At 43.2% G+C, this 26,967-nt stretch overlaps 1 protein-coding gene across 2 annotated transcripts in view; it reads right to left on the reverse strand.

The window, feature by feature from the left end:
• Window positions 1–26,967, reverse strand: part of AGBL1 (AGBL carboxypeptidase 1) — a 413,737-nt gene that overhangs the window by 255,923 nt on the left and 130,847 nt on the right. For both annotated transcript variants that reach the window (XM_083586327.1, XM_083586328.1), the window contains exon 18: window positions 6,596–6,776. In XM_083586327.1, the coding sequence (XP_083442453.1) occupies window positions 6,596–6,776 (181 nt within the window). The remainder of the gene's footprint in view (window positions 1–6,595; window positions 6,777–26,967) is intronic.

Below are 26,967 nucleotides of genomic sequence, written 5' to 3' on the forward strand. Positions count from 1 at the left end.
GCAATGAATACAGTGGAGGATGGAACATGGTGCCTCCCTGAATCCCTAGCTGAGAAGGTGCTGCAACTCTATTTCTGCTGACCATGGGTACATGGGTCAGCTGAATTTAATGTGCTAGAGGATTGAAGAAGCCCCCCTGCTGGTGGCGGCAGTGGGAGGAGGCCATGCTGCCACCATCTTTGGCTCTCCCCGGCTCCTCCCAACATCCGGATGTTGCTCATGCAATGTCAGGATGTCACACGCATCATGTGAGACATTCCTCCTTCCCCATCGCCCTCGCAAGCTGGCGCCTCTGTCATCACAACACCATAATTTAACTCTACATTGCGTGAATAAGTACTTTCTTGTTCTTGAATCATTTTTCAGCTTCAGTGGATGTCCCAGATTTCTAAGTGTTCTAGTTGTAGGGCTATGGGAAATAGAGAAAAGCTTTCCGCTATCCACTATCTCCACACTATGCTTCAAAGAGGAGCAATGCGCTACCCTCCATTTTTTTTTTCAAGAAGGCTCTCTTATCCTTGAGTCAAACCATTGCTTCGTATAGCTCCAGATTGCAGATGGGGAAGAAATGTGTTCGGTTCCCATTTTAATAAGAACCTCCCTAATTTGCACTTCCCAAAGAGAACGCAGCCATACTTTGAAATGTGCACTTCTCTGAATGTTTGTGATGCTGGTGCAATACAAAGAAGCATATATTTGGGGAAAGTGCACACACAAATTGATATAGTGGCAAAAGTAATGTAGAAAAATGCACTGTATCAGAGGAAGTGCCTCGCAAAATAATATCAATATTAGGCAAAATTGCAAGCAAGCTGGGATTTCATTCTTACCGTGTGGTGAAGAAGTCCTTATTACAAGCCAATAGAAAGATTGCTTCATTACCAAGGGGTTATACAGTATAGCCCTAGCTCAGTATACTGGTGTACAATAGGTACAAACTAGATAACGCCCTTCCTGGAGACAACAGCCTAGAGGTGTCAAACTTTGTCACTTCCCCCACCTCCTTGCACGTTGGCATCACACATGACTGAGAAACTTATCTGCAAGAAACATAGTTTTTTGCCTGGCAGATGCAAATCATCCCTGTGTATTGTACACTTATTGTTACCTTCCTTTGGCTTAATTGCACCTTTCTTTTTCAGGCAGTGCAATGCAGATGCAAATCCCTGTTATACAGACTTAAGTGCAGAACAACTTGTCCTTGGGACAGCTATACAGCTGCAAATAAAACGTTTTAAGTGTGTTTTAAGTGCAATATACAACGTGACACTAGATGGCGATGGTGAGTCTTATGGAAAATTTGATGTACAGTCGTACCTTGGAAGTCGAATGGAATCCGTTCCGGAAGTCCGTTCAAATTCCAAAATGTTCGGAAACCAAAGCGCGGCTTCTGGTTGGCTGCAGGAAGTCCTCCTGCAGCCAATCGGAAGCCGTGGAAGCCCCGTCAGACATTCGGGTTCCAAAGAACGTTTGCAAACCGGAACATATGCTTCCGGGTTTGCAGCGTTCGGGAGCCAAAATGTCCGAGCACCAAGGCATTCGGGATCCAAGGTACAACTGTACAGTGGTACCTCGGGTTACATACTCTTCAGGTTACACATGCTTCAGGTTACAGACTCCGCTAACCCAGAAATAGTACCTCAGGTTCAGAAATTTGCTTCAGGATGAGAACAGAAATTGCGCAGTGGTGGCGGCACGGCAGCAGTGGGAGGCCGCATTAGCTAAAGTGGTGCTTCAGGTTACGAACAGTTTCAGGTTAAGAACAGACCTCCAGAACGAATTAAGTTCTTAACCTGAGGTACCACTGTATTTTTAAAAAATGCTTTTTAAAAAAAGCATTTTCAGAGTGGTTTTTATATGTGTCTAGATTCTGCAGAGACATCACCTTGCCAACAAAGGTCCGTATAGTTAGAGCTATGGTTTTCCCAGTAGTGATATATGGAAGTGAGAGCTGGACCATAAAGAAGGCTGGAGGAGACTCTTGAGAGTCCCATGGACTGCAAGAAGATCAAACCTATCCATTCTTAAGGAAATCAGCCCTGAGTGCTCACTGGAAGGACAGATCCTGAAGCTGAGACTCCAATACTTTGGCCACCTCATGAGAAGAGAAGACTCCCTGGAAAAGACTCTGATGTTGGAAAAGACTGAGGGCACAAGGAGAAGGGGACGACAGAGGACGAGATGGTTGGACAGTGTTCTCGAAGCTACCAGCATGAGTTTGACCAAACTGCGGGAGGCAGTGGAAGACAGGAGTGCCTGGCGTGCTCTGGTCCATGGGGTCATGAAGAGTTGGACACGACTAAACAACTAAACAACAACAACAACAACAAAGATTCCACCCAAGTCACGTACCACTTTGTTTGTGAGGGTAGGTATATAACATTCTCAAACCTGCTGCCCATCTGGGACACTTAACCACAACAGAAAACATGCAGCTGTTCTAATCAGAAGTGGGACACAGCATGGATATATTTGTTTCATTGCTTCCAGGGAGAACCAGCAGGGTAGGGGGATGTTCCCCACTTGAGCTATATCCTGCACTAGTGTAATTACATCACCGCCATCATGTTTGCCGTAGAAGTACATTTGCTTATAGCTTTCAGATCACATTAGCAAAAGCAAGCACCCGGGCCTGGTTTGTCTCGGGACTTCTTAAGCCTCCTGGAGCATGATCAGGGAAGGTCCTGTTGGGATGAGAGCTCTCCTCAACTGGGCAGGGTGTACACTGATGTGGCAGCCGATGTCTAGGCTGCTGGCAGGAACCCTTTCTAAATGCCACATATTGGTGCCTTATCTCCGTGACTGAGCAGGAAGGCTTTGGCACTTGCAGAACGAGCCACTTCAAAGCAATGCGGGGAGGGGGGAATCCCTCTCTAAATCAAGAAAGATGCTGAGATAAGTAGACGGAAGCAGCATCAATAGCACAACTAAAGGGAAGGGGGGAAGAGATTTATAGGGGCATCTGCGTGCGAGATGCAAAATCACTCTGCTCGTTAAAAAGTCAGATCCGAATGGGGATACTCAGAATAATCATCTTGTTCAGAATTGTCCTGGCTGGCTTCTTTATGAGCTTTCAAAGGAAAGGAGAAGATATTAATTTATACCAGCACTTTAAAGACAGCGAGTTGGAGAAAGTAGGCAGCGTGATTGGAAGGGCTCTGGAACACAGGGAGGAAAGGTGAACTGAAACTGCTTGGCTTGTCACTGATGTTTTCAGGAGGTGCGGTGGGGAAAAAGCTTCCCTCTCTCTTCAGAGCTTTTTCAGCACCTCTTTCAAAAGGTTGACTTATTGATTTATGCTGCCTTCATATCACGCCGTTTTCAGTAATGCCACTGCATAGCCAAACCTGATTGGCTGTGTGGCATTGTAATATCATCTTTTCATCATTTGACTCCTTGGTCCTGGTGCGGTCCCTTCTCAGCTCATCCAGAAAGCAGCAGCAGCAACCAGAGGGAACATTCTGGTAATATTCAGAGCAGATGTCTTTGGCCTGAAATCATCAGCTCACCACAACACCTCACCTAGAAGGGGTGGTGCAATATTCCTCAAAGTTTTTCAAGGATAAGCCATCTGCCTTATTCTGATGTACTGCCCACATCATCTCCTTCTGCCCCTGCTCCTCATTGCCCAGCTGCGGGATAAGCAGCCTGATGCTTATGTCTAATTAATGCATGAAGAGGTTAATACCACAGAGGAAGCTGTCCTGCCAGGCTTAGCTCACCTTCAGAGGGACTAGGTCAGTGATGGCCAAACTTGGCCCTCCAGCTTTTTTGGGGACTACAATTCCCATCATCCCTGACTACTGGTCCTGTTAGCTAGGGAAGATGGGAATTGTAGTCCCAAAACAGCTGGAGGGCCAAGTTTGGCCATCACTGGACTAGGTAAACAAGACTTTGTTCCCCTCAATCTACCAGTGTGTGAGGAAATCTGTGCTAACTGCAGCAGCTAAGACCACATGGCTTTCACAAGCCAATCTTTTGTTCCTGTACCAATAATTTAGAAACTTTACCATTGTAATTAAGTCAAGCTTTACTGCCTGTGCAAATTTTCTGAATGCTGTATGGAAAAGCACATGAAACAGACATTTGCAGAGTTTGTAAGTAAACCATTTTTATCTTACCAAGCATGTGGTCTTTTTTCTACGCTGGAGGAAGACGGAAACCTTAGAAGGAACTCACAAGGGCATATTTCAAAGGTCTAACAGCTTAGATTTCCCTGCTTTACTTTGCTACATGTTTTGTGATTTTAAATCTCTCTCACCGAAGAGTACTTGCTTCAAACCTGGATCTTGGCATCCAGGAATTCTCCTTTTATACCTATTTTTCCTTGCCACCAACACCAACCACATGTTCTATGAGTGTTTAACACACTCAAAACAAAAAAAATTTTTTCCTTCCAGTAGCACCTTAAAGACCAACTAAGTTAGTTCTTGGTATGAGCTTTCGTGTGCATGCACACTTCTTCAGAGTGTATCTGAAGAAGTGTGCATGCACACGAAAGCTCATACCAAGAACTAACTTAGTTGGTCTTTAAGGTGCTACTGGAAGGAAAAAAATTTTTTTGTTTTGACTATGGCAGACCAACACGGCTACCTATCTGTAACTAACACACTCAAATCATTCTGGACAAATCCCAGATCAGCTTAATTCAGTTTGGGATCCAGACTGAAAATGCACAGCTAAGGAGACAAAAACGAGAACACAGCAGCCTAATGGGGACTGAGTATGCCCAGTGCATATAGAATACAAAATGACTGGCGGGAGAGGGGGGGAGGCTGGGAGACCAGAGGAGGAAATGGAATAGAGCATCCTGGAAAAGGGCATGGCTGGCCGACAGGAACCTGAAACAGGAGGATTCCATATTGCCACATTTTGCTGCAACTCTCACTTGTGATATACAGTCATAGAAATGCAGGGAACGCTTTTGCTCCTCAAGGAACGCCCTTCTTTCCAAGAGTCAACTGGAAATTGCAAGAAAGGTCAGGTGTTCCCCCAGGCCTGTGTCTAGTGGAGATTTTAATTATGTGCAGTGATAATGGAAAGCTGGGAAAGCAAAAGGCGTTTGTCTGGCCCTCGAGTTCTCAGGGGCTGTGAGGTGTGTGTGTGTGTGTGTGTGAGAGAGAGAGAGAGAGAGAGAGAGAGAGAGAGAGAGAGAGAGAGAGAGAGAGAGAGAAAGATTTGAAAACCAGCTCAGGGCAATATCCCATTATGTCATTCAATAGGATCCTGAGCTACTTTCCCTTTCAGCTGTTGTATCAGTGCCACAGCGTGAAAGGTGTGAAGGAGAAGTGAAGCATTCTGAAAAATATGGAGAGACCCAAAAAATGAAAGCTTCCAATAAGCCCCTCTAAGGTAATCCTTTGCCCCTCCTTTCTATTTCAAAGGGAACTCACTTTAAAAACTCAATAAAGTACAGCTAAAAAAAATATTCTCTCTCTCTTTTTCCTTTATGTTTTGTTTTTTCTTAAGCTGCCAATTTAGTCCCAGCAAGATTCAGACCACCACGACACAAAAATAAACCACTGAGTTTCTCAGGCACGGTTCCTGCGCACAAGGATTGGGGCACTACAAACAATTCTATATTTCCATCTGTGAAATACTGGAGGCCATGCAACTCAGAGCAGCCCCATTGAAATTAATGGACCTTGTCAATTCATTCCTATGGTTCTACTCAGAGCAAAACTTAGCTGGTTCCAAACTTATGCCTCCTTACTAAGCAGTAGACACTCACTGTGTTTAATGAGGATTTTTCTCTGAAGTAATTGTCCATAGAATTGTGGCCTTAAGTCAACTTAACATTCAGTCTGATTGAATAACTCATTAACAGCTGGTGGGATGGGGTGGTGGTATTTTATTTTTTTTTAAAAAATGTGGGTTTTTAAAGAAAAAAACCTGATGATCAATCAAGTTTCCTTCCCTTTAAAGGTTCTCCAACACTGATGTCATTGATGTAAATGATCAGCCTCTCATGACTCAAGCAATGTGTTTTAAGATAATTTCCCAAGCAACAAATGAGTTCCCCCCCATGTTAATCAGTCAAGAGAAACTGTTGTCTTCATTAAATACACTCAGTATGTCACTTCCACTGAACTACTGTAAAATTTATGTTAATTGGCTAAATAACTGATTAATTGGTTAAAAGGTAGACAGTTAATTTACCCAGAAAATGCATTATTCGGTGAACAGCCTAATCAAATACAAACTTGGGAGAACCATCATATTGATAAATGCATTCTATATTTAGGCAAGGGCAAGAGGCATCACCCGCTCCAAGTCACAACTAGACAAGGGCCCAAAGTTGTGTACCACTGACAGTGGTTTGAATAATGTTGAAATATATAATATTTTAAATAATAAAAAAATCTGTTAAAATAGGAATCATATAGGGTTTGAATATGGGAGCTGAAAAGCTAAGAGGCTTAGCAAGGGCAGCCGACCAGGCAGACCAAATACCACTACAACTGCTCATTAACATATCTCATACTATGTCCCCTTGTTGCTGAACACAGTAGTTGGAACTCACAACTCCATAGGCCTTTTAATATGGCCAGCTTAATTGCTTGCTAGTAACTGCAACCCAAGCGATGCAACTCACTTGCCATTGATGACTCCATCTGGATTCAGCATGGGGATGACCTTGAAGATGAAGCATTGCCTCAGGAGATCTGCAATGGGGTCACTGCTGAGCAGGAACTCAAGTGTCCCCTTCATTACCCAGCTGGCATTGCTCTCACCAGGATGGACCCTTGCCATGAGCACCACATAAGGACGGTTACCTAGAAAACACAGTGGGAGGGGTATTCTTTAAAAAAAATATTTTTCCTGTCCTTCTCCCTCTCAACTATTATTACTACTACTACTAACATACAGTCGTACCTTGGATTCCAAACACTTTGGCTCCTGAACAAATCGGCTCCCAAACAATCGAAACCCAGAAGTGAGTGTTCTGGTTTGTGAACGTTCTTTGGAACTCAAACATCCAATCAGGCTTCCTGCAGCCAATCAGAAGCCGCGCTTTGATTTTGGAATGTTTTGGAAGTCAAATGGACTTCCAGAATATGGATTCTGTTCGACTTCCAAGGTACGACTGTATAGCTGTCCCAATAACCTCATGGGAGCTTTATATTCTAAAATGGCACTAAATGCACCATGAGACTTTCCCATGAGACTTTTCTTCTGGGTGGAAAAAGAACAGTGCTTTCTGATTTGGAGCACCAGTGGTCCACTGTTCATGTGGTCCACAGCATGTCTATGGAATTCAAATTGAAATACCATAAAATAAAATACAAGAGATAAATGAAGCAATACAAATACAACTAAAAACCATACAGCATCTAGCACAGAACACTGCAATTGCTACAACAGGCAGAAAAATTGTTAACTGGTCTGCCAAAACAGTCAGCAATTTTCAAGTGGTTGGAGGGAGGAAATGGAGGAACCACTGGCTTTGACACCCAGAGCTGCTTTCTCCATTACTCTGTCAGGTTAAACAAACATGTAGCAAAAACACATATGCCTGTAGTGGTCATCATTTCTGACAGCCACTACAGACAGATGTTGGCAGAGAATCAAGGCCTTCCAACCAATTTTGGCTTTGCATCACATTTGACAACATACCAGCTGTATTCTTTATTCTCTCTCTATTCTAGCCTGCAGCTGAGAAAGGGGGGAAAGTACCATCCATACCATCCACCAGAAAAAGCAAGGGCAAAAAATAGGCCATGCTGTGATTTGGGTCTCGCATGTACTAGTACATCTGCAGTAGAATGATGTGGTCATGTTCTGGGATTGTAGAATGGATTGTACCAGCTGGAGACTATACAGGTGGGAAGTAGCATTTCCAATGTTCCCCCATATTTTAAAAAGCCCACCAAAAAATCCTGCAAGGAAAGAAAACTGCAAATGCATGTGCTGCTGTGGGGATCTTTGGCTCTCTGGATGTTGTTGGATTCCAACTCACACCATCCCTGACCCATGCTGGTTGGGGCTGGTGGGAGTTGTAGTCCAATAACATCAGGTGGGTCATAGATTCCTCACCCCTGAACTAGTGCAGCCAGGGGAAATGTACCGTGTGTGTGTGTGTGTGTGTGTGTGTGTTTGTTAGTTCATAAAATTTATACACCAGTTCATTATAGTATACCAAAAAAAAATCAAAAAAATCAGGGAAAATTTACAACCCTACTTTAAAACATACAAAGGTTAAAATATTTTTAAAGATTTTAAGCATTTTAAATTATATGTCCACCTTTCAATAAAAGCAATTTTCAAAGCAGATTAAATTACAATACAAATAATTGAAAGAAATCGCAGGTTTAAAAATTTATATATTTTTTTAAAGAAACTTGATGAACAGAAGTGAAAACAGTAAAATCAGCAGCAATCAAACGAAACACCCCCTGAGATTCCAGTTTTCTGCTTGCAGTGAGGCCAGCTGGCTTCTTTGACCGAGGCAAGCATGCAAAAATGTTGCTACTCCAACTCAAGTTTGAAGTGGTACACTACCTTATTCCTTCCACTGCTTACTTAGATCCACCCTTCTCTATTATCTCTAACAAGGAAAAGCTGCTAGGTAATGGGGGCTTTCAGCTTGATGAGAGTGGGGGCAAAGCACAGCCTAGAAGAGGGCTCTCCAAGTACAGCCCCTTGTACTGGCTATCAGAGTCAGAGGCCACTACAGGAGCAGTGAGACTTCAGCACATGTGGCCCCTTACAAAGAAATTAATGTGTGTGCTGGCCCATATCCGCTGTCTCAATTTAAACACCATTACTCACAGCTGCAAACACAATTCCAGGCACTCGCTTGTTCGAGTAATGAACAGCCACTTCTGATTCCGAGTCCCTTTCAAAGTTTGCCAGTAAAAGTGGAAGGAGAATGAAATATCTTCTTTCTGAGAATGATGAGCGTTGACAATCTTGATCCCTAGCTGGCAACCCATCTGACAATTATATGATTTGGTGTGACACTCAATGAGAGATCGTTCCCCCCCCCCTTTTTTATTTTTGCGTGGGGAAACAACAATTGATGGCACCACGCTGGTTCTGAGACTGTTTTGTCATGCTCAACCAGATCACTTCAGAAAAATGTAAAGCTACATTCAGTTGCTTCGTGGGGTTTGGATTCGGAAGAGGCCCCAAGGGAAGGACGAAGTAGGAACGACACTTCTCTCTTTTAAGAAGAGTCGAAAGCAAGAGCACTGTTGCAAAAGCTGCCTTTATGTCACACCGTGGTGCTACTGTGTATCTCACTGTCATCCATGGATTGTGGAATCATCTCACGCAAGGGTGGAGAATCAGTTTTCAGCTCAAGGGTCACATTCCCTTCCTAGGACCACATGGCAGGGCCAGAGGCAAAATAGTTTATAACGGTGCAGGACGATTGCAGAACAAATGAATCCAGCATAAAGGAGATGGAAGCATGCCCAAGGGGTCTTGATATGAACCATGCGCCTCTCTTCATCTGTCAAAGCCTGGAGAGTTTGCACTCACTGGGTGTTTCTGCATGAGTTGCTAGTTGTTGTTGTTTAGTTGTTTAGTCATGTCTGACTCTTCGTGACCCCATGGACCAGAGCATGCCAGGCACTTCTGTCTTCCACTGCCTCCCGCAGTTTGGTCAAACTCATGCTGGTAGCTTCGAGAACACTGTCCAACCATTTTATCCTCTGCCGTCCCCTTCTCCTTGAGCCTTCAATCTTTCCCAACATCAGGGTCTTTTCCAGGGAGTCTTCTCTTCTTATGAGGTGGCCAAAGTATTGGAGCCTCAGCTTCAGGATCTGTCCTTCCAGTGAGCACTCAGGGCTGATTTCCTTAAGAATGGATAGGTTTGATCTTCTTGCAGTCCATGGGACTCTCAAGAGTCTCCTCCAGCACCATAATTCAAAAGCATCAATTCTTCAACGATGAGCCTTCTTTATGGTCCAGCTCTCACTTCCATACATCGCTACTGGGAAAACCATAGCTTTAACTATATGGACCTTTGTTGGCAAGGTGATGTCTCTCCTTTTTAAGGTGCTGTCTAGGTTTGTCATTGCTTTGTCATTGAGTTGCTAGACTCGCCCCCTATTTGGAAGGCCTTTCCCAATGGGGTTGCTCAGCAGCATTTAACAATATATGATTGATCAGCTACCTTTGGCTAGATGTTCCACAGGCCTGACCTCTCTATTTCAGATGCCGATTTGCCATGCTGGTTGGGGATAATGGGAGCTGCAGTTCAACAACTGGAGGAGACTGTGTTACATCTCTCCTCATCCCTGACTATTGACCTTTCTGGCCAGGGCTGATGGGAGTTGTAGTTCAACAAAATCTGGAGGGCACCATATTGGTTACCCCCAGTCTCCTATATAGTCTGTGTTATGCTTGAAGCAACAGACAGTACAAATGCCTGCTCCTGAATCATATGCATCATATTTCTTATTTCCCAGCTATTTCACTGGCTGCCCCCTCCCTCTCTCGTCTTCTCCCCCTCACCATGATTTAGAACTGCTCTCTGGTCTCACTGCTGAGCGAAACTTATGGGATTCTGCATTTGTGGCTTGGAATTGGACTCCTGAGGGCCCCTAATGGACAACAGCTGTAAATAGCACTGAGCCAAATACAACATGCTGCCTTAAAAAATAAAATAAAATTGATGACTGAAGCCTTAACAATCCTTATCTGTTCTCAGAGGGGTGGGGAGGGAGGGGAGCAAAGCATGTTAATTGAGATGCCTTATTCCTGCTTGTAGATGCCTTCTTCTTCTTGATCAGAGGTAGGGATGGAAGGGTCTGTCAATTTCAGTGCGCTTTGTTTCTTATTTTTCCAATCTTAAATTCAGTTCCCCCCAATTCTGCAGCAATCTGTGATTTCTTTTTTGTTAAAAAAAACCCTCCTGAAAATTATCCAGCATTTTAGCATGAATTTATCCTAATAAACCCATTTTTGTACGCAAGCAATTTCCCCCAATATAAATAATTTCTATGTATATGTATTTTTATGCACACTTTTAACTATTGTATGCATTTTTGTAAACATTTGTTAGAGATCTGCATCGCAAAATTCAGATAAATGCAAATTTCTAAGGATGGCTGGGCTTTATTTCACATGTTGTTTCAGAAGGTGTGAACTGAGTAAGTTTGCATTAAAATGCAAACTGAAATGAATGGCTCTCCTATCCCTGCCACTCCATTTCATTCTCACTGCCACATTAGTCTGTTCCATCCTGTTCCACCCCCTTGCATGCCACCCCATCCTATTATATGCTTTTCATACGCAGTTTTTAATGTAACAAACATGCTTTTCAATGCATTTATCAGCAAGACACACATGCCTTTGCAAACATATTTTAAATAAAATATACATTTTTTCAGGTGCATTTTTTGTACACCAAAACTGTATTGCACAATCCAGAGAGGTGTGTTGTCAGACTAAGGAGTTGCAAGCAAGTCTGGGAGAGTCAGATTGGGTTAGTGGTCCACTGCACATAGCATACAAAACAAATTTCTCTCCTATCCCTAAGTAATGCTTTGGTGAGCTCCCCCTGGGATGGGGGAAAGGATCAGAATCGTGAAAACACACTCATCTCTTCTGTACTGTAATCAAAGAATTGTAGAGTTGGAAGAGACTACCAGAGTCATCTAGTCCAACCCCCTGCAATGCAGGAATCTTTTGCCCAATGTGGGGCTCAAATCCATAACCCAGAGTTTAAGAGTCTCATGCTCTCCTGACTGAGTTATCCCAGCAAACATATGATGCTCAGATACATGCCTGAACTAGCCATTCAAATGGTATTACTGATTCATCATGCCCTCAGATAATGAGACAACGCAAGTCAGAATTGCCTCTGCAGTACCCTAATTCATAGCTGCCTAAACAATGCAAATGTCTTCCCCAGGCATATTGCATGGAACTTGTACAAGGTCTCTTACTGGGCCGAGGTCCTTCAAGGCTGTGTTCGAAGGCCAGCTCTTTCAAAGCGTTAGGTGACCATTTTGAGAAGAGTCCTTATTGGATTCTGGGGAAGCTGCCAGCCAGCTCAGGTTAGCTATTTATCTCTGCAGAAACCTCATGTGGCACATAACCTTCTCTGGGAATGTAAATAATAAAAAGGGGGAAAGCGCAGGAACCTTTTTCCGCTACATAAAGTCTCATCCAACATATCACATCTTGTTACACTGCATTACGTTCTGACATGCCCAGAATATAATGCCGAACTGCTGGCAGACGTCAGCCAGGAAGAGGTGAATGAGGGTTGGTGTCGTGGTTTGTATGTGTTTACTGCAAACTGGAGTAGAAACAGAAAAGAAAAGAAACATTCACAGTTTTGAGAGACAAAAAGTATCAACAGGTGCAGAATTTTTAACACTGCAAACAAGCTGCAGGCTGCTATTTGCCTGGAAAAGTGGAGGTTTGGAGGAAATGCCTCGAAAATCACAAGGGAGGGTGTTCTGGCAAATCTCCTAATGTCTATCCTAGCTGATTGAGAGAGACAGTGCAGATTAGTAGGGATGGATGAATCTGTCGTTTTTGTTTTTCTTGGTTTCTCATTTTTCCAGCAGTAACTTCCATTCCCCCTATTTCCGCATCAATGTGCAATGCTTTCTTTTCAGGAAGGCACATTCCATGTGCATTTCCCCAAAATTATGCATTTTCATATGACAATGCTGCCCAATGTAAGCGTTTCTGCAACCAATCTTTCCTAATACGATATAGCTTTGCATATTATTTTTCACAAATATATGCCGTTTTGTGCAATCTCTTCGGTTGGCAATCTGCATAACAAAATTTAGAGCTTCACAATTTTGAAAGGTAGCTGCGTTTTGGTTCACTTGCTAGTTTAGCAAATGCAAAATCGGTAAGTCTACAGGAAAATGTGAACTGAACAAATTTGTTCCCCTTCGTTACCTGGGAATGGGGATTCTGTGAGCCAATTCTTACAGACGTAGGCAGGTATCTTTATACTTACATATTTCTCAAACTACAGCTTCCATCATCCCCGAACGCCAGCCACACCAGCTGGTGATGATGGGACTTGCAGTCTTCAAGTCATGTGGCCTGTGGTTTTCCAGGGTTTCAGACAGACGGGCTCTCCCATCACCACCAACCCAATCTTTTTTTGCGTGTGAGAGAGATTGAAGCTGGGACCTTCTTAATGGAAGGAAAAGCATGCACTCTACCACTGAGCTGTGCTCCATCTCCTGATATTCTACACCAGGAGTAGAGAACCTCAGGTCCATACGCATATGCATCCCTCCTTGCCTCCTTATGTGGCTCTTTGAATTCTCTCAAGGCCACAACCCTCATTGGCTCTACTTTGCACCCTCCTTTTCAACCACCTTTTCTTCCTTCCTTCCTTTGTCCCTCCTTCCTAACTGCTTCCAAACGCTCTGTGCACAGAAACAGTTTCTGGATAAAGGCAACGAGGGTCCTGACAGTCTGCAATGATTCTTTTGGATTTTGCAACTATATATTATACATGCAGGCATTGTTATTGTTGCACACGGCAAAAGGGAACATTACGAACGTTAAATTGCTTTGCCCATGAACTGCCTTGCTCAGTACTTTCATATCCTGGTGGGGTTGTTTCATGAGCCGCGTTGCCTGGCAACCTCCTTTGTGTGCCTGTGTGTGTGGCAGTGTTATTGGAATGCACTCACCTTTTAAATGAGAGATTCTTGGAAGGGATTGGGCCATAAAGAGAAAAGACCCAGACGCAGACATGTGATGCCCAGGCCACAGTCCATTTCATGTCTTAGAGAGGTTTGATGGATGTGCTTTGAGAACTAAGTGTGGCATGATGGACAGGAACACAGAAAGCTGCCTTATACCATGTCAGACTGCTGGTCCATCTAGCTCAGGCATCCCCAAACTCAGCCCTCCAGATGTTTTGGGACTACAGTTCCCATCATCCCTGACCACTGGTCCTGTTAGCTAGGGATGGTGGGAGTTGTAGTCCCAAAACATCTGGAGGGCTGAGTTTGGGGTGCCTGATCTAGCTGAAGGGCAGGGAATCTTGGTCCACTAGAGGGTGCAGTTTGTTCCAGGAGCCAAACCGCACCTACCTGTGAAGCAGCTGATGGCACATGGTGATGTCAGCTGATGGGCAAGGGGTGGGATTCAATTCTGCATTCACAGTGCACACAGAACTAGGGTACACAGCTAAAGCAGTATATTTAATCTCCCATTCATTTTGGCTGGAGAACCACATTGCAAAATGCAGAGAAGTGCAAATTTCAAACGATGGCTGTGCTTTGGTTCATGCACAGTTTCGGGATATGTGAATCAAGTACTGGATTATGGAAACTGGATCAAAATTCTGATGATGGGATAACAATCATTGGGGCATGTTTCAGTTGTCATTCTGTTTGCCTGCTTTGTGTGTTTCTTTCTGAACTTTTCTTACCTGTACTGAACCCTTAGGAAGGGATGGTTTCAGGAAGGTAAGCAAAGTTGTGTTTGGTAAGCCCAGGAATAGCTGGCCCACCTGGTGGACAATAGCCACAGCAGGAGACTTCCGGTTGGCGCCAGCGCTAATGGCCGCCTCTCGCTGAGCTCCGCTCAGGGAGGCTCTTCACGGGTTCGGGTCCGACCGCTACGGCGAAGCGGGGACCCCTAAAATCTCAGGCACAGAGCCTGAGAGCAAGGAGGCTCGGTGGGCACCTAAAGCGCCCCTCTTTATCGCAAGGGAGCCTTTTTAAAGGCTCCGGAGTGGCAGCGGGGGAGCGCTGGGCTGAGAGCCGCTACCCAGCCCGTGAAGTGAAGCCGCGTCGCCATTGACGGAGAGCGCCGACTTCTTCCTGACATTTGGATTACAAATTGGACTACCGTGAGTAAGATTGAGCAACAAATTTACAAGGAAATAATCGTAAATTGGCTGAAAGCGGAGAAGGTTTAAAATAAGGAAGTCTGCCTTCTCCGGACTGCATGTAAATAAAGCATCGAAATAGGAAGCTGCAATTGTCAGAAAGGCTTTAAAAGTGAAGGACCCAGGCATCGGACCCAGCTCCCCCCTTAGCAAGCAGGGGCAGGGGGGGAAGATTTATGAACTGTTTTGCCTGCACGAAAGAGGCTTGGAAGGGAAAGTTCTGCCGCTTTAAACCCTTGGGGAGGACTGCCTGGGAGTGAGCTACCGGGACTGAGAGCTGTCATTTGAGACTTGCTACAAAGTAGGTGTTCTGCTGGATTACAACTAAAGACTTGATTTGACAGAAGTTTGGAATTTTGGAAAGATACTTTGGAAAGATACAACTTGGCTACTCAGAAGAATATAGGACATTTGGTTGCTACCTTTGTTTGCTTGGGAAGGGAACTTTGTTACCTTGCACTGGAAATTCTGAACTGCTCCATCTAGAGGCTAAAGGGAAATAACTACTACTATTTACTGTAAGAAACAGACTTGTGGAATTTTCCACCTGAAAGTGATTCCCGTGGGAAAGACCTTGGGATATGAGTGGCCCAATAGAGGAGAGAACAACAAGGGCCAAAAGCAAAGCTGAACAAAAAAGAAGAGGCTCAATTGTACCACCTGCAGCTCCTTCCATGGATACAGTAACAATAACCAAAGCATTAGTCAAAATAAATGAAACCCTAGAAGTGCTAACAAAGCAGAGCACTGAAAACTCCAAACAGCTGAATCAATTATCAACAAAATTGGATTTGAATACAGAGACTATAAATAAATTAGTTCAAGAGAACGAGATAACTAGAAAGATTGCAGAGGAGGCAAAAGTTTCGGCAGAGGAAGCAAAACTTTCTGCAGGAAATACACAGGAACAGATAGTACCAGTCTGTAAAAAGCTGGAAGAACATGAGGCTGCTCTGTCTCTACTGGAACTACAGAGAAAAAATAAAAATTTAAGACTGAGATCGATTCCAGAAAATGAAAAGGATAACTTGATAGAATATTTGACAAAAGAATTTCTGGAATTTTGGCAGGACAGCTTGAAAGAGGAGGAATTTAAGATAACAACTGCTTTCAGACTGGGAAGGAGACAGAACAGAAAGAGCCCAAGAGATTGCCTTATAACTCTGAGATCTCAGGAGGAGAGAGATAAGATATTGAATTTGCATTTCCATACAGCCCTTGAAATTGGAGACTCACGTGTGCAGATTTTTAAAGACATTCCTAAAAATATTTTGGAAGCGAGGACCCACTATAAGGACTTGGTCACCCTATTGAGAAAGAACAACATACTATTTAGATGGGAGTTCCCACAAGGTCTGTCTTTTAACTACAAAGGAAAGAAAATTAAGATAAAGACAGTGCAAGACAAAGAACAGTTCCTGACAAGAAACGAGGAGGACCTTCTTAAGGAAACGGCGGAACCTACGGACCTAGAAAACCTACCAGACATTTCGAATTTATCTTTTGGAGCTAGAAAATCAACAGAAGATCTCCTTGGAGCCGTTGGAGGGGCAACTGAATAAATAACAAGATGTCTTTGAAATTCTTAAGTTGGAATTGTAATGGTTTGAACCTTCCTAGGAAGAGACGAGAAGTCTTCCACATTCTGAAAAAAGAACAATTGGACTTGATTTGTTTACAGGAAACCCATGTGACTAGGTTACACCGAAAATTACTTATCAACAAAAGATTAGGACAAGAATTTATCTCATCGGATAAAGTGAAGAAAAGAGGAGTGGTGATTTATGCAAAGGAGAAGTTGGCCCCGAAATTAATATTCAAAGATGAACAAGGAAGGTATATAGCAATTGAAATCCAAGTACAAGGAGAAAAATTATTGATAATAGGAGTCTATGCACCAAACGAAGGGAAGTCGGAATTTTTTAAGAAACTGCATGAGACATTAACAGACTTTCTGGATTACAATGTAATTTTAATGGGAGATATGAATGGAGTGGTCTCTACAAATATGGACAAAGCACAAAAACAGGTGATCTCCAAGGACGGGAGATTACCTAAGACATTCTTTGAAATGACTGACAATATAAATCTGATTGACATTTGGAGAACAAGGAACCCTCTAGAGAGAGAGGGAACCTTCTTCTCTGAAGCAAAAATGACATGGACAAGAATCGACCAAATATGGATAACTAGTGGGATGGCATCAAAGGTCAAGAAAGTGGAAATCTGCCCAAAGACTTGCTCCGACCATAACGCTGTAAAGATGGAAATGAACTCAACAACAGCTGGTTCCTTTAGATGGAGGATGAATGACTCCCTATTTAGAGATGAAGAGGTATATAAAAAGGCCCAGAAGGCAGTTAAAGACTACTTTGAGATAAATCTGAGAACAGAAGTGGAAAAAAGAGTGGTTTGGGACGCAAGTAAAGCTGTCATGAGAGGATTTTTAATACAACAGAATGCCGTAAAAAGGAAGAGACAGAATGAGAGAAAGGACAAGATCATGGATAAGATAAAAGAAGGAGAAAAAAGACTGAGATCTAAACCAAAGTCTCATGAAATCCTGAGGGAAATCAAGTTTTATCAGAGACAATATATGGAATTGATGAATCAAGAGATAGAATGGAAAATAAAACAAATGAGACAAAAGACATTCGAATCGGCAGACAAATGTGGGAAACTTTTGGCATGGCAGCTGAAGAAGAGACAAAAGCAGAATACGGTTACCAACTTAGAAGTTGAGGGAAAAAACATTTATAAACCTAATGAGATTAGAAACTGTTTTCAGAGCTATTTCAGGAGACTTTATGCACAAGGGCCAGTGAACGACAAAGAAATTGAAGAATTTCTTTAAAAATATGGATTACAAAAAATTTCGGAACAAGATAAAGTGATTTTGAATCAGAAGATAACTGACCAAGAAATTGAGGGAGCCATTCAAAATATGCAATTGGGAAAATCTCCAGGACCGGATGGACTGACCTCCAGATACTACAAAGCTTTGAAAGAATGGCTTATGCAACCGTTGAAGGAGGTCTGTAACGAAATTTTGGAGGGGAAAAAGGCACCTGATTCGTGGAAAGAAGCATATATTACGCTTATACCAAAGACAGAGACTGAGAAGAACCAGGTCAAGAACTACCGCCCTATATCATTACTCAATGTGGATTACAAAATCTTTGCAGATATTTTGGCAAAAAGACTGAAAAGAGTTTTGGTGGGGGAGATTCATAAAGACCAAGCGGGCTTTCTTCCAGGAAGACATTTGTCAGATAATGTGAGAAATATAATAGACATTATGGAGTTATTGGAAGTTAATATTAATACTAAGGCAGTATTAATATTTGTGGATGCGGAGAAAGCCTTTGACAACATTTCTTGGAGTTTTATGAAAAAGAATCTCCAAGGGATGGGGGTAGGCCAAGGTTTTGAAAATGGTATAAGTGCAATTTATTCTGAGCAAAAAGCAAAACTGATTGTAAATAATGTGGTCACTGAAGAATTTGCTATTGAAAAAGGGACACGACAGGGATGCCCAATATCCCCACTACTTTTCATATCTGTCCTGGAGGTTCTATTAAACATGATTAGAGAGGATCAGCTGGTTAAAGGGATTCAGGTCGGAGCTAAACAGTACAAACTGAGAGCATTTGCAGATGACTTAGTTTTAACTTTACAAGAGCCAGACACTAGTACGAAAAGAGTTTTAGAACTAATACAAGTATTTGGTCAAGTAGCAGGTTTTAAGTTGAACAAACAGAAAACGAAAGTACTGGACAAAAATCTAACAGCTGTTGAAAGGGAAAAGTTCCAGAGTGAAACTGGTTTAATGATAGCAAAGAAGGTGAAATACCTGGGGATTAATTTGACATCTAAGAATGTGAATCTATTTAAAGATAACTATGAGAAATGCTGGACAGAAATTAAGAAAGACCTAGAAGTATGGTCAAATTTGAGACTTTCCTTGTTAGGCCGTATTGCTGTTATTAAGATGAATGTCTTGCCTAGAATGTTGTTTTTGTTTCAAACATTGCAGATTTTAGACAAAATGGATTGTTTCAAGAAGTGGCAAAAAGACATATCTAGATTTGTCTGGCAGGGCAAAAAGCCCAGAATAAAGTTTAAGATATTAACTGATGCAAAAGAAAGAGGGGGGTTTGCCCTGCCGGACTTAAAGCTGTACTATGAATCAGCGGCGTTTTGCTGGCTGAAAAGTTGGCTGCTTCTTGAAAACACAGACATTTTGGATTTGGAAGGGTTTAACAACAGATTTGGCTGGCATGCATACATATGGTATGACAAGGTAAAAATCCATCAAGGTTTTAAGAACCATATTGTTAGGAAAGCATTGTATAAGGTTTGGACTCGATACAAAGATTTGCTGGAAAACAAAACCCCCAGGTGGTTGTCACCAATGGAAGCTAAGGAAGTGAAAAAACTTAATATGGAATCCAAATGGCCAAAGTATTGGGAAATTATAGAACATGAGGAGGGGAAAGTGAGATTGCAGAGTTATGAGAAGTTGAAGTCTAAAGTAAGAGACTGGCTACATTACCACCAGATAAATGAAGTTTTCAAACAGGACAGGAAAATTGGCTTCCAGGTGGAGAGGTCAAAATTAGAAACAGAGCTTTTGGAACCTCAATACTAAGAATTTGTCAAGAATGTATAACTTGCTGTTGAAATGGAATACACAGGATGAGATGGTTAAATCAGCTATGATTAAATGGGCACAAGACATTGGCCATGACATTATGCTTGCTGACTGGGAACAGTTATGGACTACCGGTATAACGTTTACGGCATGTAATGCCTTAAGAGAGAACATCATGAAAATGATCTATAGGTGGTACATGACCCCAGTCAAGCTTGCAAAAATTTATCACATGCCCGATAATAAATGTTGGAAATGTAAGGAAACTGAAGGTACTTTCTACCACCTTTGGTGGACGTGCCCAAGGATCAAGGTTTTCTGGGAAATGATTTATAATGAAATGAAAAAGGTGCTTAAATGCACGTTCGTGAAGAAACCAGAAGCCTTCCTCCTGGGTATGGTAGGCCAATTGGTGTCAAGGAAAGACAGGACGTTTTTTATGTACGCTACAACAGCAGCAAGAGTATTATTAGCAAAGTATTGGAAGACACAAGAACTACCCACACTGGAAGAATGGCAGACTAAGGTAATAGACTATATGGGACTGGCTGAGATGACCGGCAGAATCCGTGACCAAGGGAAAGAGACGGTGGAAGAAGATTGGAAGAAGTTTAAAATCTATCTTAAGAACTGTTGTAAAATTAATGAATGCTAAAATGTTTTGGGTAATGCAAAACAGAATTGCAGCGACTAGCAATTGGATATGAGAAACAAGATCTAAAGAAAGTCTTATATGGAAATTAGGGGATGCTGAAAAGATTGATAACAGGGATGCAGAAAGGGGAGGTATGGGGAAGTCGCCGAAAGAAGGTCAAGGAAAAAATGTTAAGAAAGTATACGTGTTTATATGTTTGTTTGTTTATGTATTGTCTTGTATTGTCTTTTATTATGTGTTTAAAATCTAATAAAAATTTTATAAAAAAAAAAAAAGACAATAGCCACAGCAATAGCCTCCTGGCGGCAGCAGAGAAGGACTCGTGTATGAGAACACCATATTGGCTCTGGCAGTGCATCTGTGCAGTCCCAAACTTCCCACTGCCTCATCATCCGCTTCCTGAAAAAGGGGGGTTCCAACTGACCTCATGAAGGAGGCTATGAATAGCCACTATCCACAAAGGCTATACTCTACTACTGGAGTGCCGTTGCCCTCAAATCCTTCATGTGAGCTTCTCAGAGTCATCTAGTTGGCCATTGGGAGAAGAGGGTGCTGGAATACATGAGCCTTCAGTCTATCCAGCAGGGCTTTTCTTATGAACCAGCACGGCAAAGGCTGATTTAACACATAGGAAACTGCATTCTTCCACAGTTAAACTATGGACTTCACTTCTGCAAGATTTAACAATTCATGGAGAATAAGTCTATCAATGGCTGCGAGCCATGAAGGCTATGTTCCACCTCCACTGTTGGAAGCAGTATGCACTCAGGTCTGGCTCAAGGGCTTCCCATTGGGGCATCTGGTTGACCATAATATAATAGTAATTTATTATTTATACCCCACCCATCTGGCTGGGTTTCCCCAGACCACTGTGAGAACAGGATGCTGGACTAGATGGGCAAAGGAAACTGCCTCAGGCTAAATCAGTCCAGCTACAGTGGTACCTTGGTTTATGAACTTAATCCATTCCAGAAGTCCGTTCTTAAACCAAAACCGTTCTTAAACCGAGGTGCGCTTTCCCTAATGTGGCCTCCCACCACGGGTGCCCTTCCACTGTTTGAATTCTGTTCTTAGACCAAGGTAAAGTTCTCAAACTAAGACACTATTTCTGGTTTTGTGGAGTTTGTAAACCGAATTGTTCTTAAGCAGGACTGTTCTTAAACTGAGGTACCACTGTAGAAGAGAAGAAGAGGAGTTTGGATTTGATATCCCACTTTATCACTACCTGAAGGAGTCTCAAAGTGACTAACATTCTCCTTTCCCTTCCTCCCCCACAACAAACACTCTGTGAGGTGAGTGGGGCTGAGAGACTTCAGAGAAGTGTGACTAGCCCAAGGTCACCCAGCAGCTGCATGTGGAGGAGCGGGGAAGCGAACCCAGTTCACCAGATTACGAGTCCACCGCTCTTAACCACTACACCACACTGGCTCTGTAGTTCAGAATTGCCTCCGATGACCAGTTGCTGGGGATCATAAACAGGAGAGCAGGCTTTTGAGCTTTTACCCTTCTCGTGGGGTTTCCAAAAGCATCTGGTTAACATCTGGGAGAACAGAATGCTGGTCTACATGGGCCTTTGGTCTGATTTAGCAGGGCTCTTCCTACGCTCTTAAATTGATCAACTATTGCAAGCAACCATCTTTCTGGAGTATCTCAGCCTGGATCTTGGTATGGGAAAGCACCAGTAATTCAACTTCCAACATTGTTATGACTGAGAACAGAGGGTTGCCTGCAGTATCATTCCCTCATCCGCTCCTCCTTCCTTTCTTCCCTCCCTCCCTGTTTGCAACGCTGTTGTCATTTCCTAACGCTGATGTCACCCCAGTAAATGCAGGCGGTGTTAGATTGAAGTCGCGAGGGCAGGGATATCCATCATGAGCCGTTGCCATGATATCTACTTCAAAGCCTGAATTTGTTCTGAGGCAGGAGGCAATTTGGGATCCTCTTAAGTATTTTACGCTGATCACTGACCTCCCTGTGGCGTGTTTTGAAAATGGAGCCTAGCATGGGTGAATGGGAGAAATTGCTTTTGCAGAATTGAGGCAGAACCTAGGATATGAAAGGCAGGCGGAGAGGGGGATGGAGGAGCCCATTTCTTCAACTGAGCGTTACATGAGAGAGAACACAACTACCTGCTTTTGCATGGTCTGAGTGGTGTGCTGCATGATGGGAAGGTGGCTCAATCCAGGTTCCCAACTGCTTTCCTTCATTAGAGTAAGGGTCAAAAGACTCTTAAAGGACAAAGATAGCAGAGGGTGTGAATCTTTTCAGGAGGCCAGCTGCTCAGTAGAATGGAGAGGTTCAGGACAGTACTTTCTGCTGGGCCCCATCCTGTGTCCGCAAGTTCCCCTGGTGGACTTACCCAGTCATAGGCAGCAGCATCTCTCTGCTGAGTGCCAGGCAGGTGGGTCAGGTTTCCACCACCAATTTAATTTCCTACAATGCCACCAATATGGCATCAACTCCGGAGTAAAAAGGTAAAGGGACCCCTGACCATTAGGTCCAGTCGTGGCCGACTCTGGGGTTGCGACGCTCATCTCACTTTATTGGCCAAGGGAGCCAGCGTACAGCTTCCGGGTCATGTGGCCAGCATGACTAAGCCGCTTCTGGCGAACCAGAGCAGCACACGGAAATGCGCTTACCTTCCTGCTGGAGCAGTACCTATTTATCTACTTGCACTTTGATGTGCTTTCGAACTGCTAGGTTGGCAGGAGCAGGGACCAAGCAACGGGAGCTCACCCCGTGGCAGGGAGTCGAACCTCCGACCTTCTGATCAGCAAGTCCTAGGCTCTGTGGTTTAGCCCACAGCACCACCCACGTCCCCTAACTCCAGAGTATTATGGGGCAATTAGAAGGCAGCTCCTGGACACTTCCATCTGAGATCCCTCATGCATTGTGGATGTTTGTGGAATTTTTTTACTAAGGCCTTTAGAGAGTGCCATGCAATAGGCACACTGGCACCTGCAGGCACCACAATGGATGTTTCAGTGTCTGAGCAGTGGTATCACAATATACATATATGCATAGGAGCACCTAAGGGTCAAACTGCATTTCTAGATTGAGGGTAAGCTTTGCCAGACATTACATTTTTGAAAGAGAAATAATGGTATATTTCCCATGAATGCTCCATCCTTAAGCATATTTCCTCTGACTCACAGGAAGCTGCCTGAAACCATCTAGCTCAATACTGTCTACAATGCCTAACAGCGACTCTCCAGGATTCTAGGCAGAGACATTATCAGCCTTACCTGGTGATGGCTACGGGTTCAACCTGGAACCTTCTATGTTCAAAGAAGATACTCTATTGCTGGGCTATGGCCCTTTCCTTCTGAAGTAAGCTCTATTGATTTGGATGGGATTATAAATTCCCACCACCACCCTACCTGACTTCTGATACTAGCAGATGGAACTGACCCATGGGAAACTGGTCTCCATATACTTTGATTGATTACAATGGAGAAAGGGACTTGTGCAACTCTGCATGTGTTTACTGAGAAGTATATCCCACTGAGTTGAATGGAACTTACTCCTAGGTACTACCTATAGGAGTCTGGTCTAAGTACATGAACAAATGCTTTTCGTTGAAGTAAACAACAAAAAAAGTTACATAAATGATGGAAACTGCTTCCACAAGAGACAGTGATGGTTGCCAAGTTTGATGGCTTTAAAAGAGGATGAGACATTCATCGAGGATAAGGCTACAAATGGCCACTATTTCTGATGGCCTATGTTCTACCTCCACTGCTAGAGGCATCATGCCTCTGAATACCAGTTGCTGTAAAACCAAAGGACGATAAGAAGAAGAGTTTGGATTTGATATCCCGCTTTATCACTACCCGAAGGAGTCTCAAAGCGGCTAACATTCTCCTTTCCCTTCCTCCCCCACAACAAACACTCTGTGAGGTGAGTGGGGCTGAGAGACTTCAGAGAAGTGTGACTGGCCCAAGGTCACCCAGCAGCTGCAGGTGGAAGAGCGGGGAATCAAACCCGGTTCACCAGATTACGAGTCTACCACTCTTAACCACTACACCACACTGGCTCCATGATAAAGCGCTGTTGCACTCAGGTCCTGCTTGTGGAAATCCCCCAAGCATCTGGTTGACCACTGTTGAGAACAGGATTCTGGATTAGACGGGCCACTGGTCTGATCCAGCATGCTCTTCTTATGTACTTAACAGGGGGGCTGTTTTGTAATAATTTCAGACTCCCAACAGTTACTTGGGTTCCTTTTTGGTTCATTCCTAAGAGGCATTCTAATTATATGAGGATTGTTGCATGCTGACAACAGTTACATTTTCTCTTTATAAAGCAGAGGTGGGCAGCTCTCAGGGACCACATCCCCTTAGCGGTAGTGTTCTGAGAGCTGCGTGGTAGCAGTGGGAAGACCCAATGATGGATGGAACCAGAGACAAACTTGTTCTAGGTTAACTGATCCAGAATAAAGACCACCCTCTTTTCATGGTTGCATCAGATTAGAATTCCCAGTCCTATGCTGATATTTTCTTAACCAGAGGAGTCCACCAATGGAAGCCACACTGCTCCTGTGTCTTGTGCTAAATGCTGTGTTAGGAGACAGCACCAAAGTATTTTTCCTATGCCCAGGAGCTCTAATATCCCAAAGACTTGGAATTCTACAGCATCCCTAGCACAGATGGTAGCAGAATGAGTGGCAAGATATCTGTAGTAAACATGGAGTGAATGGCCTCTGTCCCCACCTAGCGAGCCAATATTGAAGATGCAGTCATATTCAATTTGCAAACATATGTCTAATCAGCATAAAGCAATCTAATTTTAAAATGGTAAAAGTGCAGGATTCCAGACTTCTTGCTGCAAAACGGGACAGCCGGTGCGTTCCCCAAATCCCTTTGGGTGGGCTGGCATTTACTTCTTGAGAATTAATCATGTTGTTTTGGATGACATGTGTGTTTTTTTCAGTGTTAATGTCTATGCTTTTGATATTTAAGAGAGTAGGGGAGTTAGAACTTGCCTTAAACACTCTAAGGACCAAGAGTGACAGTAATTCAAAGTAATAAAATTAATAACCTCAGCAAACAGAGGCACTATTATAGAAAAGTATGTGAGCTGTGCCCCTCCTCCTCCTCTCTGTCTGTCTGTCTCCCCCTCCCTCCCTCCCTCTCTCTCTCCCTCCCTCTCTCTCTCACGAACACACAAACAAACACACACACCATTTGAAGTCCACATCCGATTATTGGTTTGGTGTAACTCATTGCTTTCATTTCAGACATACAGTGGCTCTCAGCAGACAAGTTGGCACAGATGGAATCCCATCCGGTATGGAGAAATTCTTTGAGAATGTCTAGAATTTTTCAATGAGTTTGATTCTATGAGCTTAGAACTCTGAAGTTTACTTTCTCACTCTCCATCATGTCATAGGAAAGCCAGGAAAATTGTGATAGCTTGCCCCCCACCCCCAATGCCAATGTTTTGAATTACCACTAAGTATATCTGGAACACATTTGAGTTTTGTACATGAATGTCATAGACCGTATTGCTTACAATTCATGACCATTTGACCCCACACTGCTTACTGATTTTGCTCTCTTCATACCTATGGATAGATAAGAGTGATAGATCAGGGTTGGCTGAAGGCATTTTGCTGCCAGAAATGGAAAAGATTCACTAACACCCCAAAGACACTGGCTGTTGAATCCTATTTCAATACTGGCAATGGAATAGTGTCATCCACACGTGAAGGCAGAAGGTTAGTCAGAACATTCCGTGTAGCACATAAACCTCTGTCCCCTAGAAGGCCACAGCCAGGGGGCTCAGGAGAAATTGTGAGGTGATATCATGTCAGGAATGAGCCAGCTCCAAGTGAAGGTTTGCAGCCAACTGCAGAAAGCAGCCAGGAACAGAGAGGCTTAGATGTTAGTCAGGCAGGGGAGAGCAGACAGCTGCAGACTTCAGCTCTTCCTGACCTTGACGGGCAGACTGATAAGGCAGTAGCTGAGAGCAGGCTAGAACACAGTCAAAGCTCACAGGAGGCACAGATAGGCACGGACAAACTCAGAGACACCCTATCAGAAAAGGAAGAGTTTGGAGCTGATCCACTCAGTCTGAAAAGTCGGCGAATGGGAGGGCTGCTAGATAGAAAGCAAAACCAGAGACGTAAAGGTCGTAAGTTCAATATCTTCCGTCAACGTCGGAAGGAGTCTTCAGAAGGGGCATCTTGAGTAATGATGCCAAAGGTTTTATTAGGGCCATCCGGAGCTATCTGTTTGTTTTTGCAGTAAATCCTCCTTTTTAATTACCTATGCTTACTGTTCTATCAAGCGGGGAACCTGAACTCCTGACATATCACTACTGCCCCTGCCCCAGCATCTGCCACCTGAAGCTCTTGCCTTACTCTGCCTCAAAGGAGGGTAGAAAAATCAATTTCGGTATATTTCAGTTTCTTATTTGTGCAATCTTAAATTCAGTTCTCCATATTTCCACATCAGTTTGGAAATGACAATTTCCAGGAATCTGCAAGGAAGGTGCTTATTAATTTGAAATTGTCAGCAAGATAGGTTTTATTTCTCCACTCCATTCTTCCAACTGTTTACATAATAGTAGCTTATTTATTTGTAACAATCCTTGATCTTGCTTTATGCTTTGTAAATCGTTTTGTACTGATTGAAATGTTTCACTTTCATGTTCTATGTTTTTCTTTAAAATTATTTTTTATTAAAAAAACAAAAACAAGTTGCCACGAAAATTCGTCAGCATTTTGGTGCTAATTTCTCCTAATATATGCACTTTTGTATGCATATTTGCCTAATATACACATTTTTGCAAAGCAATTTCCCCCAATATAATGCATTT

The sequence above is a fragment of the Podarcis filfolensis genome (genome assembly GCF_964270895.1).
Source record: "Podarcis filfolensis genome assembly, chromosome: 14".
In the NCBI taxonomy this organism is placed as follows: domain Eukaryota; kingdom Metazoa; phylum Chordata; class Lepidosauria; order Squamata; family Lacertidae; genus Podarcis; species Podarcis filfolensis.